Genomic DNA, 14,172 nt, shown 5'->3' on the forward strand with positions numbered 1-14,172 from the left:
TGAAGGGTTTGGCAGTGGGATCTATCTGATGTACTGCCATTGTTTTTGGCTGTTGAGACCTCATTAGCTTCACTTATACGGTCTGAATTCCTAAATGACAATACATATATGGAATAACTCGGGTACACTCCGAAATGTGTGGTGTCTAAGGGAGTGTGTTGTCAGGACCACCGCTTCAACCATGGCTCTGGGTTATAGAGGTAAAAACGTTCTTTCACTTCTACTTTGATGTGTCACTAATACAAAACTCCATCAATTAAAAACTGTCATGACAGCCATGTGATAAGGGAACAAATACAAACTGACAGGCTTCAGATATCGACACAGACACAATGTTAAATATGTCAGAAATAGCCTAAACACATTTGTTTGGAATAGGCTACTATTGCATATTAATGTGGTGTCTTTTAGATGCTGATCCTGACTGCCACTAAAAAGCAAAAAATAGGGAGTGTATGTCTTAGACTCAGATAAAAACTAGGATCATGTTCTTGGAGCAAACGTATCATGCAACTTGACAGCTAAACAACTTAAAGGGACACGCCTGCCTCCTGTGAAGATTGCAGCCAATCGCACAAAACACTACATAAGATTCTCAACGGGCGCTGACCTGTTGAATTATTGACTTCAAACGACAGAGGAGTTGAGATAATTCGTGGTGTTGCGATTGACTGGATTTGAATTGAAGAGAACATGAAAACTAGGATCATTGCGGACGTTGCAGACCGGGACAAAACTGCTTCCATGCGCATTCAAAAAGGTAGTTTTAACTGATGGGGTGATGACATCACAATTTTTTTAGTATAGGCTACTGTAAAGTAGGCTATACTATTGTTTGATCATAATGTTTGAAAGCTATTTCAAATACGAAAGCTATTTCAATACAATGTTGTCAACCGAAACAGTTTGATGTATGTCCATTATACTGAACGGCAAACTCTTTATGTTAGAAACAAAAATATTGGAGAATTTGATCTTATTTTAATGAATTTGCTTGACAAGTAACTAGGTTTTCTCGCGGTTGGATGACAATTAGCAGCATTATACTGTAATTGTGACTACGATTATTAAATTAAATAGAAATCGTAGTTTGGGCTTGTTTCAACCTAAATTATATTCATTTATAATTAGGTCATACAATAAGTATAATAAGCTGTATGCATTTACATAGTGTCTGTGTTTTGAATGACAGAGACGATGATGAGGAGAAGAAGATGTCTCTTGCTGGTACTGGGCATGCTCTGTCTCTCTCTCCTCCTGGTTGTCCTCGGGATCTACACAACCACACGCACAGAAAGTTTGAGCATCATCGGTTACTCCTCCGGAGTCATTGTGAGCGTCTGCATCTTCATAATTTAGCTGCCTATGTGCCTGTAAACAGCCAGGACTGTATATACGGACCATGAAAGAAACAGAGCAAGATGGAAACTTTAACTCCACTTTGAATTTCACTTTCTTGTAAAATAATAATTACATGTGATGTGGTTAGCCTCAAAGTACGTTATAATGTTGTGTCGATCTTGTTTAAGATTATTTTTAAACATAGGGCTTGGCAGGTGACGAAAATGAAATAATTTTATGACAGTTACTAAGAAACAATATTACAATTGTAATTTACAATTTTAAAGGTTTACTATAGAATGCGCCAGAAATTGTGTTTGTGAAAGTTTTGTGTTTATCATGTTCTGAGACTGTATGCTGTTTTATGCAGTTGGCTTTTGGATCCTTCTTGGGTGTTCTTGGACTCTGTCTTGAGGAAAACCGCAAGCAGCTGGTATATTCTCCTTTTTTGTCTCATTCCTTACCTCCTAATTTCCCCTCCTCTCCCAACAGTCTCTCTCTCTCTCTCTCTCTCTCTCTCTCTCTCTCTCTCTCTCTCTCTCTCCTCTCTCTCTCTCTCTCTCTCTCTCTCTCTCTCTCTCTCTCTCTCTCTCTCTCTCTCTCTCTCTCTCTCTCTCTCTCTCTCTATCTTCATGGTTATCTGATCCTCTTGATCCCACTTGCTCATTGTCTCAAACTTGATTTTGCATGACCTGGAAACCCTCTATCAGAAACATGTTTGTCTCTCCTGCAGATTGTGGCAGCCATTGTTTTTCTCAGCCTCGGGGTCATGACCTCTTTCCTCTGCCTGGTGGTGGATGGTGTCTTCATCGTCTTCAACATGGTGAGTTGGCAGAGGCATGGTGCCTTCTGCGCAAAAAAAGTATTTAATCATTCAGTATTCCAGGTATTCCTCGATTAACTTGTTTTTAGTCATCACAAGTCCTTATTTTCATATTTTCTTTCTTACTTTTTGAATAAAAATATTTTTTGTATCACTACTCCTCTAATGCACAACACGGGTCTAAAATGACCCACATTCATTTCCTATGATATTTCATGTATGGCTGAGTGTTTCTTTGCCATGTCTTTTAAAATCAATTTATTTGATAATTATTATTTATTATTAATTTTCCAAGTATTCATTAAATATCTTGTTTTTGATCGCCACAAATACTTCTTTTTCTTTTCTTACTTTATAAACAACCATTGTTTTTGTGTCACTATATTCAGTTTACAGACATGGGTCAAAAATGACTCATATGTATTCCTATGGAGTTTGATAGGAACTTTTGATATTTGTTAATTTTTGTAATTTGGAACATATTTACTGTGGATAACCATTCATATGCCACACATTTCACAACTCAAACCGGCTGCTTTTAGGCTGGGAGATGTTCATCAGTGACAACATCATTGAGGAGGTTCTGAAATGCAACAACTTAGAGATGAAGAGCTGCAGCAGCAAAAGGAAAGATTGGAGAAGCATTGACAAACAGGAATTCATGGCCTCTTTCAGTTTGTCCCTCCTTGCAGGCAAGGACAAGAGCTTAGAGGTTGTCTTGCGGGAGCGTTTTTGGATCCAATTGTAAAATCCAATGTATAAAGCCACCATGAGGCTATAGAGATATGATGATATCACCAGCTTGACTTTTGATGACAAGAGGAACAGGGCTTTGTGACAAGAAACCAAATCAAGGGAGATGCCAAGTTCCGAATTTTTCCATGGTCAATGGCAACATGACCATGGTGAGCTATGTGCTGAAGAAGGGAAAGGCTGTTGTCCTTCTGACCATGCATGATGGCAAAGCAGTGGATGAGAACAATATTGTGATCCAGCACTGTAACAAAAGAAAAGCAGGAGTGGACACAATGTTTCAGATAGTTTGCACCTACTCATGTAAGTGGAGAACACAGAGGTGTCTGGCACAATGTGCTGGATGTTGCCACCCTCAATGAGTACAGTAACTTCTACACCAACACCTTCATTACATGGGTGGTGTGACCAAGTGGCAGTTCATCAAGGAGCTAGGCAAGGACCTTGTCATGCCACATAAGAGGCGCATGAAGGCCAAATCACAGCTACAAAAGTATATTACAGAGGTGATGGAAAGATGTTTCCATAGTGAATACATATGGATCATTTTTGACCCATGTCTGTAAACTTGATGTAGTAACACAAAAACATTTTTGCTCAGAATGTAAGAAACACAAAAAATAAAATTATGATTTGAGGTAATCAAAAACAAGATACTTAATGAATAATTAGAATTTTAAATAATGAAATAAATCGATCTAAAAAGATATAGCAAATAAACACTGAGCCATACATGTGTGGGGGGTTAAATATTGTCCAAACAACCAAAACTAATTCCCCTATGGTTTAAAGGAAGATGGGAAACTGAACAGTGTATTAACATGAACCAAATAATGCAAATACAAATAGAAATATAGCTGCAGGCAGCAATGGTGGGTTGCTCCTCAACATTGCAAACCATTACAAATTTGGAATGACATTTCAAGACAATTGGATCAATGGCTGATTTTAAGTAATTTTTTGAAATTCTTCACAAATTGTCACTGTAGAGAAATATACATGCTGCCGACATCACGTTCTAAAGACTTTTTTGTTCCCCATTGGCAATAAGGCATGCATACCAACTTTCAGACATCTTGGCCTGATGGGGTCAAAATGCCACCCTTTTGAAAGTGTAAACTTTGAAGCAACTTTGTTCTGTGAGGCCACCTGTGCTCTGGTCAGGCACATCATGCAGAGATCCATTCTTTAAAAGCTTTGATTACAACAATAACTTTATGAAAGTGAGGATACACTTCACTAAAGGATGTGTATGTAGGTTATGTACTACTACTGCTGGCTCTGCCCACACACTTTCCCCATCCATGCTGTTTCCCTCTTTCCCAGCGCAGGTCACGCAAAGGCATAAATGCGGCGGCCGCATGATGATTAGAAGTAGCCCAAAAAACATACCATACACAGTGACACTGTTTTCAAAATTCCCCGAAACCAGTTATAAAACCATGGCTACAGAAACTCTCCCTGAATTGAACTCTCTCTAGAGTCTCAGTCAAACACAACTGACAAGAGTCATGCCGGGAACTTGACCAAGATAGAGCTAATGTCCAGCTGTTTGCAAGTGTACCTTGTGATGGTACTGCAGCTTGACAATACTTTATCATGGTCAGACTCTCTGATCCCATTAAACTACACAACATGCACAATCAGGGTGACCAACAGTATTATTAACATGAAAGCTTGTCTCGGGGGTCATGCATGTGATCTCACTACAAGCTTTTGATTAAACGTGACGACCATGTTAGCAAGGTATTTATATTCATGTTTTGTTTGTGATTGAATGGTAATGTCAGCTAGCTATAAACAATGTTAGTTAGCTTGGCTAAAATGGTTTTCATAGCAACAGATATCAACAAATCAGATCAATCAAACTTTATTCAGAAAGGGGGAGTGGTGGGAACATACAGTAAAGGTGAAATGGTACGCATTGTTCTGCCTTGAAGCTGCATGCGCATCCTCATTGTTTGTAATCATAAGACCCCATCTATATGTAAAGATAACATCCAAGCTAGCAATTTCGCCAAATTTGACTGCAGCTTTTTAACATGTACTCTGTTATGGTTGTTGAGTCAAACAACTTGCTAAATGATTTAATGTCTGTTAAATGTCAAATCCAACTATAAATGTATAAAAGAGAGAATTAAACCTAGAGGTTTAAAAGGGTACCTTTTCCTAAACTGACATGCACCAACTCAGAGCACTGAGTTTTAACATCCATTTACACATTTAGTCTCTATTTTTTACTCTACTCTTAACGCATGACTATGTTTAACTTAATGTCAGCACCTCTCTGTCATCAATTGTGTCTGAAGTAGGGAGTCAGGTGGCTGAGCGGTGAGGGAGTCGGGCTAGTAATCCTAAGGTTCCTAGTTCGATTCCCGGTCATGCCAACTGACGTTGTGTCCTTGGGCAAGGCACTTCATCCTACTTGCCTCGGGGGAATGTCCCTGTACTTACTGTAAGTCGTTCTGGATAAGAGCGTCTGCTAAATAAATAAATGAAATGAAAATGAAGTGGGCGGTGGGGGCTTGTTATCCAATAAATTACACCCCTGAACTTAAAACATCAATGGCCTACTACAATTGTGAATGTCCTTTGGCCTCTTCTCCAATTGGTCCTTGATACAATTGAATCTAAAATAGAATTTCTTCTTCCATTCTGCAGTTTTTGGGGGCTTTCCACATCAGCACCCATTTCCCAGTTCCTCTATTCTGCACTACTACACTTTGACTTTGAAACTTTCATGTAGGCCCATACTATAGCAGTTACAGATATACAACACAGATGAGAGTGAATAATGGATAATGGTAGTGGGATGGTGTTGCACTGTTCTGCTTCTCTTTTTCACCACTCCTATGAAACATTTGATCACTGCTTTTGCCTGTCAGTGCCTGCAATGCTGGGAAGAAAACTATATGACAACAATAATGTTTAATGTAACTGGCCTTTCTAACAGTACAACTGGCCCCAGCTTGGCACCCCAATGGTCTAGAACCTCCCCTAGCTGCATTGCAAATCAAGACAAGAGCCTTTTCATTAGGCCCAGTGGCAGACTTCTATTTTTTGACTCTACTGTTAATGCAAGAGTATATTTAAGTTATTGTCTGAAATTCTCTGTCAGCAAATGTTTATGGAAGAACCGTCCCTCACCAAATTGCTTTGGTCATGCTTACTTAAAAGTCTAGTCCTTAGTTTAATTGTACCAAAGAGGACGATAAAATGACCAAGCTGTGTTTGGTTGATTCAACTTTATGGTTCTGAAGAAGAAGACCTTCTGTTTATTTTAACAGTAGAATTAGCTGTGGCCAAACTAGCTACAGAATGGCTACTAGATCAAGGAGTGAAGGTGGGGGCTTGGTCAGCCCACAATGTCCTGACATGTTGTGTGTGCGTCTCCCCAAGCTCGCACGTGCGTCAAGGGCTCTGGCCCCTTGTGTGTGTGAGAATTTGGAGCACGCGCGCTGAGGAGCAGAGGGAGAGAGGATTTGGGGAAAAAGCTAGCAATTAGCCAAGAATGCATATTTGAAATATTCACAATAAATCTACTTTTCATCTTACATTCAACTTTTTTTTCATATTTGTGTACAAAATATTCTCAAGAGTATTCATATGAACTTGTGATTGAATCAGACTATCGCTTTTGACCGTCGGATGTGTAAAGAAATATTTTAGTGTTAGCGATAAATTCGATTTGCTTTATATCAATCATTTTTGGAGGTATGAAGTTGCCTTTGCACATGGTAACATGTTGTACGGTCTTCCACCGATATACCAACTTTGGTGTTGATATCTCAAAGATTTGCTGAGATTTGACCAAACGTCCTGTTTCGTTGCTTTGTTGCAGATTTTGATTGGCTGTACCGGACACACGATTTCAAAAATCAAAAATCTGTTGAATAATTGAGTGAAGGTTGCTCTGAGGATGATGTGTGACAATTCTGGGGAGGATCGGACCAGAATTGGAGGAGTAGCGAAAAAACGTGTTTCCTTAATCTTTATTGTACAGAAAAATCCAATATGGTGGCCGTTATAGGTTCTTGAGGCTTTTTTGTTAGCAATAAGGCATACATACAAAATTTCAGAATTTTGGGACAAATGGGAAGCAAATGGCATCACTTTGAAAATGGTCAAATTGGGGTGTGGCCTGTAGCGCCACCTTCTTTCTAAAGTGACCCATGTTTGGTATGGTAGTTACTTATGTGCTGCAGTTTCAACATGCCAAATTTCACAACTTTTTACAGTTCTGGTCTATGGGCTGCCATTGACTCCCATAGGACTACCATAATAATACCACCAATAACAATAGGGTTCCCTCCTACCGGAGGAACCCTAATTATAGTTATTTGAGTCTATGGGTTAAATCAGAGCAAGAATGGTCAAAGTAAGGTTAAAATGAAATACGCATTTAATAACATTGCAAATGAATGAAATCAATTGCAAGGCAAACATGTTACAAAATGAAAGTTAACTTTCACCTACGCTACCATGATTATTGTAAACCAGAGATAGAAAGCAAGAGGTGAGCAAGGAGAATGAGTACAAGCCAGAGCTGAGGAGAAGGTCTCAGGAGATCCACAGAACAATGCTTCACCATTCCTTAAATACACAAGAACAACCAATCAGACCAAATCAATGGGGTGTGAGAGCCATCAAGTTAAGAGTCCGCCCAAAAACTCCAGATTTTAGCAATGAGAGGTGGGGGCAGGATGACACCCAACCTTACACATGAAATGTTATAGGAAATGAATGCGGGTCATTTTTGATCCATGTTGTGCATTAGAAGGTGTAAGCATAGCTTGTCTATCAAAGGGTTAAGAAAAGCATACATAGCTTGCTTGTTTGTTGTGTTTTACAATGCAATTAAAACAACAGTGTGTTTTCCATCCTGGCTACAATTGGAGCCTTGTCTGGAGTTAAAAGCGTTATGAGAGAGTTTAATATTTGTCATCGACTTCATTGTTGATGCAGATCATTTATCTGTTACTAAAGAACTGGATCGGAAATGTGCAAGGGATAAGTTTCTATACGTTGAACAGTTAGGCCATGTTTGATTCCTTTCTTATGCTTCAGCTCACAGGAGTGACATGCCTGCAGCTGGCAACGTCTAATACTAAAGGCATTTTTATAGGCAGCTGCAGGATCAGACTCCATGTATTATGTTGTCAAACTAACATCATTGTTATGTTTTACAGGAGTAGACATTGCCAAAATGAAAAGAACCCTTTCTTTCCCCTCCCAGGATGTGCGCCCCCTGAAGGCTGGCAGATGTCAATTCTACACCAGCGGAAGCAGCTACATCTATGAAAACTATTACGCCGCTGTACGTACAGATGTTAAGGTCATCATTTAAACTTAGGATGAAGAGCCACCTATGTATGGATATCATGGGTCAATAGTTTCAAGTAAGACTAAATGGTGCCTGAAGTTTACGCTGAGTAGCTGTGACTGGCTTCTTCCTGTGGCAGGTGCCCTGCCGCGGACTAGTAGAGTCCTGTACCATGAATGTACGCAGCGGGACCTGCTACTGCTGTGACCTCTACGACTGTGCCAAGTGAGCTTGAGCCCTCAACTCTCTCTTTTCATGACTCCTCATTGGTTATTGTATATCAAGATAGACGCACAAGCATTCACCTGTGTTTGCATTCTGTCATCCTGTTCTGCAGTGGAGGATACATGAACAACTACTATGAGTTTGTGGGTGTGCAGAGCTGCCAGGATGTGATGTCATTGTACTTGATGATCTGGCTCATGACCAGCCTTAACCTAGTGGCCTTCTTCATGGGCATCCTCACCACAGCTGTGCTGGGCAGCGTTAAAGACCTGGTGAGACACACACATACGCACGTGCACACACACAGACACACATGTACACACACACAGACACACATGTACACACACACAGACACACATGTACACACACACATACGCACGTGCACACACACAGACACACATGTGCACACACACAGACACACATGTACACACACACAGACACACATTTGCACACACACAGACACACATGTGCACACACAGAGACACACATGTACACACACACAGACACACATGTACACACCCAGAGACACACTTGTACACACCCAGAGACACACTTGTACATACACACAGACACACGTGTACACACACAGAAACACAGTTGTACGCACACCCTGACACACATGTACACAGACACACATGTACACACACCGACACACACAGACACACACAGACACACACAGACACACACACACAGACACACTTGTACACACACTATGTAATCGGTCAGGAGAACAGAAGGGATCACGTTGCATTCTGTCTCACTTTGCATTAGTTCTGTTCTGTAGATTCACATATCTGCCTTCTTCTCGGAAGATCTGTACAATTGCAGACTAAGCAGTTAGGTCAGAGAGCAGAAGAACATGAAATGTAGATTACATTTCCAGCAGCTTTTCCAAAGACATGTGTTCTCAAGATGTAGCTGTGTGGTGCTCTGAATCTAGGTAACTCTAATGCATCGGAATGTCACTACCATGTTTTATTGCTATCCAGTATTTTACACAAAGGGAAGCCTTCTTTCACATCCAAATGTAAAATACCACAGTAAGGAATAGAGATAGCTTTCATCACATGTCTAATGTCTGAGCAGAAACAAGTTAACTAACTCAGATTGCATTATAGTCCCTTCAGCGTGGGAGAAGGGGGGATATTTATGGCATGGAGTCCCGTAAAAAAAGCATGAGTGATAGTTTCCCAGAATGACCCTCTTTCCATTCCTACCCTCACTCACACCCACGTACACACCACACATTTCTTTTGTTTTAAGGGGACTTCTGGTCCCCACAAGAATAGCTAAACAAGTCCACACGCACACGCACGGTCGGCGGGGCTGGTGTAACCTGATCTAGGTATTGGTGTGTGTGTGTCTGCTATATAGAAGAGCTTCACCTCGCAGTTGTCCTCGGAAGGGGGAGATGTGTCCTCTCCCACAGCCCCCCTGCTGATAGAGTCCAACACACATGCTGGGAACCAGGTCAGTCACGCACACCTGAACCCTGAAACCCCCAGTGGCGGTTCTAGACACAAATTTTACTGGGGGGGCCAAGGGGGGGGGGGGGGGGGGCAGTGTTTAATCAGAGCGGCACATTAAAAAACGGAAACAAATGATATTTAAACATTAAATACTTTCATTTTGCTTTACATTAAAATCATACAAACGGCTCTCCCTCTTCCAGCTCCTCAGCTCTCTCAATACTTTGATATGTTTCTCTAACTTTTTTATTTACTGGGGCAAAAAATGCTGCAATGTCCCTTCCTCGTTTCATGATGACTACTAGAAGAAGAAAAACGTGTAATTTTTATTTATTTATTCAGTCAGCTCAGGGGGGCCACAGGGGGGGCCAGGGACATTTTTACAGGGGCACTGGTCCCTGTAGGCCCCCGTGTAGAACCGCCCCTGGAAACCCCTAACCCTAACTCTACCAACCCAGACGCCGTGTACCCCTTAACCCCACTGGGAGAAAACACAGGTCTTATACCCACTCATCCTAATCTCCCTAAATCCGAACCCACCACCTACTATGCCCTCCTGTTCCCACCCCCATCCCAAGAAATGTACCAACCAGTTGTGTAGGGTGGAGGACCCTCTAGACGTGAGAAGCTATCCTGACATAACCCTCTCTGGCTGTGCCTGTGCCTTTACACTCTGTCCTGAGGTTCACTGCTCTGGCTGGGCTGTGCCTTTACACCCTGTCCTGATGTTCCCTGCAAGGAGCGCTGCCCATTGAGATTCCAGCTCCCTCCTGACTCGTTTATCTGTTTGTTAAACACCCCATTGTTGTTAGTGTTGGAACTTACAACACTTACCGACCCAGCACCAAGGAAAACAAACACATTAGCGGTGCAGCATGATAAAAATGCAATAAATACACTTATCATTTCCATGTAAAACAAAAAATATGGTCCATCTCATGTTTGCCCTCCAAGATCAACATTCTTCAGTAGTAGTTGTTGTGATGTTGTGTACTGAGGTTGTATTGCTCGTGTAAACTGTAGAGGTGTGAGATGTGGATTTGATGTCTGTGTCCTCAAGGAGCCAGACTTTTCTCTCTTGGTAGACCCTCATTTAAGAGCAGCCACAACAACATAGATCTCCAGTGATCCTACTGCTAGCAGAACCAGAAGTATATCCTGAAAAACCAACCACCCATATTTGGAATGTATTGACATGGCTGTTTGTTTTACTGCTCCTATCTAATGGGATGATCTAAGCATTTGATGGTGTCTGGTCTATTTCACTACACTGTGCATGAGAGAAAACGGAATGACTGCAATCCTCCTCCTGACTGATCTTTTCTTTCCTGTTTCATCAGAGACAGTCCCCGTATTTCTCACCAGGCATTCTCTCTGGCAGCCAGACTGACTCCCTAGAAACCTCCGCTCCAGATCCAAACCCCCCTCCCTTTGCACCCCTCTATAATCTTCTGCCCTTCAAGTCCCAAGGATTCTCCGTCTAATGTCCACTGCTGGTCACCACTACCCATCTCCACCGGACATATCACCTGCAGTATCATCACCCCACCACATCACCACCCCGACGAATCATCACACTGATACATAACCACTTCCACTCATCGCAACCCCAAAATACCACCATCACCCATCACATGACACATCACTATCTAACACATCACCACACCAACATCATCCTCCTCAACCAACAAATCTGTATAATATTTGTTTCTAGGAACAGTAAACACGACAAACATGATGTGACAGACCATGTGAAGAGAAGCATTCGCAACACAAGGAGACAAATCTATGGAAAAATGTACTGCACAAAATTGTAATGTATCCCAATAATCAGTAACCCTTAATTCGAAGAAAAGGTGACGTTTGTTAGATATGGTGTCAAATGTACATGAAATGTAAATATCTCATTTGGATTGAGTTGTCTATCATGTTTTGAATGCATAACACAACCGTTAAGACTCACTAAGACAACAACTGTTAAAACTCATAAAAACCTTTGTGAAATGTATACTGTAGGTTTACATATACAATATATACCTTGTATACTACATTGTGACTATAAGGTTGCATAATAAAAACGTAGGTGCTGTTTGATCCAACCTTCCTTCTTCTTTCCCCTTTTTAGCAGTGGTCTTTATGGCGACAGTATCTAGATCTACCAAGAATAATTTAATGTGGGTCAGTGATTTCGTTAAGCTTGGCGAACTCGGTTCTCTCTCTCTCGGAACCTTCTAGATTTGAGAGAAGGGCACTGAGGGAAAAAGATCTCTGGTCAGACAGGACACGCTTTATAAAACCAAAAATTGTTTGGTGGACTCTCTCTTCCCTCTGTAGATGTGGTTTGCAATGGTAATGTGTGTGTTCCATCATGAACCCAACAATACTCCGAGACAGGAATGTGGACAGACGCACATGAGTTAGGATGCTGTGTGACTATAAACCCAATGTAATCAAATGACCTATATAAAATCTAATTTGCTTACAAATTTAGACAAAAACAATTAGTAACAGAAGTAGTGTTCTTTTTTGCCACTACACTCCCGTGGGGTCAGGGGCGTAGCCAGGACATTATTTCCCTGACCAATGGTGGCCGTGGCCCCCCCTGGCCACCATGTGGCTAAGCCCCTGCATGGGGTCACACATGATGAAAAGTAAAGTAAAAGTAAAGTCTAGTTTATGCAATTGTGAAAGTTTAAACTGAGGGAATTAAGGGTTTTGTCTATGATATTTATGTTTAGTTGCTATTCTCTCATTACAACAGGGATTTGTGGCTCTAAACCATTCTGTCTTGCATTTGTTGAAACAATACATGGCAATAATACTCCATGCTGAAACCACTCACTGTGGTATGGTTCTAGAACTTATAAGTGTAAGGAAACTAAGTTACTGTTAGTAAAGGTACACAACAGCATTTTCATAACCCACAGAGGTCAACAGGCATCTCAATCCTTATATATCAGCCTGCGGAAGACGGGGGCGGAGCATTTACATTATATATCTTTAGCATTTATATTGCATCTTTATCTGTAATATAAAGGATAATACATCCTGTGACGTGTGTGTATCAGCATTAAATTTGGGGAAGAGGTGCCTCACTGCAAGAATGTCCAGAGTTTGCACAGTGTGGTGCTCTGGCTGGACCATCTCCCAGGCCTTTCTGTGTGGAGTTTACATGTTCTACACATGCTCACATGGATTTCCTCTGTAAAGAACCCCAATTGAAAACGCTCAAAAACATACAGAACAGATCGCTCTCTTACCCATGTCCTTTGGAGCACTTGGACTTGGGCCACAGTTGCCTGGCTGATCATTCCTCCTGGCTGGCCTTGGAGGAATTACAACAAGATGGGAGAAAAACAGAAGGAATGTTATTAGTGGAAACTCGAGCACGTGTGTGCTGGTGCGGCCTCCCTGCAGGCGTTTGCATGTCATCACATGATCAATTAGGGTTTCTTCTTTCTTCATCTTCTTCTTTTGTTGCGTAGTTTCCTGTACCTTCTCTCTCCTCACCTCGGGAGATGCTTTTTCTGGGAGGCCAGAGTTCAAAAATCTCATTATGGTTTCGTAGGACAGGAGGATGGACAGATTGATATGAGGCTTGTGAGAGTAACAGCCATAAATCTCATTTCTAATGTGAAAAGAAAGCGTTTGGTTTACTCTATTTACCGGGATGTGCTTTTTGGAATTTCTTCTATTCATTTTTATACATTGAAATATGTATGTCAGCTCCAAAACTGTCACTGGGTTGCAACGCCAACCACTCAGGCTCCAACAAACGATCACACCATTCATTTTATTAAGGGTGACACCAACAGCACCACAGACCTTTTATTTCCAATAAAAGTTTACCTTGTCTATGACACAACTGTTGTCATTGTAATAGTGCAAATGTGTCATTCGTTCAGAAAGAGATTTTGTCAAATATCTGCCTTGATACAAAATACAAGGCAGACATTGTTGCTTTTGAACATAGACATAATTATAAGATATCATATTCTACTACATAACCTTGTCTATGTCAGGCTCAACTCCAACCTGGAAGCACCCATAGAAACAGGACCCGCTCACTACCCCCCAAGCCCCCCTCACGCACACACACACGCACACACACACACACGCACACACATACCTCTCCCCAGTTGACTGTCTGGTTAGGGGGAGAGACTCAGCTGTCTGGGATCAGGTCTCTTAAGGACATTCTCAGGGGTGTCAAACTCATTTTCACCAAGGGCCACATC

The 14,172-nt window shown here is 41.4% G+C and overlaps 1 protein-coding gene across 1 annotated transcript; it reads left to right on the forward strand.

Moving 5' to 3' along the window:
• Positions 1–639: 639 nt before the first annotated feature.
• LOC136952109 (transmembrane protein 255B) lies at positions 640–12,022 on the forward strand. Its single transcript, XM_067246795.1, has 9 exons — positions 640–760; positions 1,193–1,332; positions 1,712–1,774; positions 2,075–2,164; positions 8,154–8,234; positions 8,380–8,465; positions 8,578–8,737; positions 9,840–9,935; positions 11,275–12,022. Exons 1-9 carry the CDS (start codon positions 694–696, stop codon positions 11,416–11,418), a joined length of 927 nt encoding a protein of 308 aa, XP_067102896.1. The 5' UTR covers positions 640–693; the 3' UTR covers positions 11,419–12,022.
• The last annotated feature ends 2,150 nt before the right edge of the window (positions 12,023–14,172 follow it).

This window comes from Osmerus mordax, chromosome 11, assembly GCF_038355195.1.
Source record: "Osmerus mordax isolate fOsmMor3 chromosome 11, fOsmMor3.pri, whole genome shotgun sequence".
Taxonomy (NCBI): domain Eukaryota; kingdom Metazoa; phylum Chordata; class Actinopteri; order Osmeriformes; family Osmeridae; genus Osmerus; species Osmerus mordax.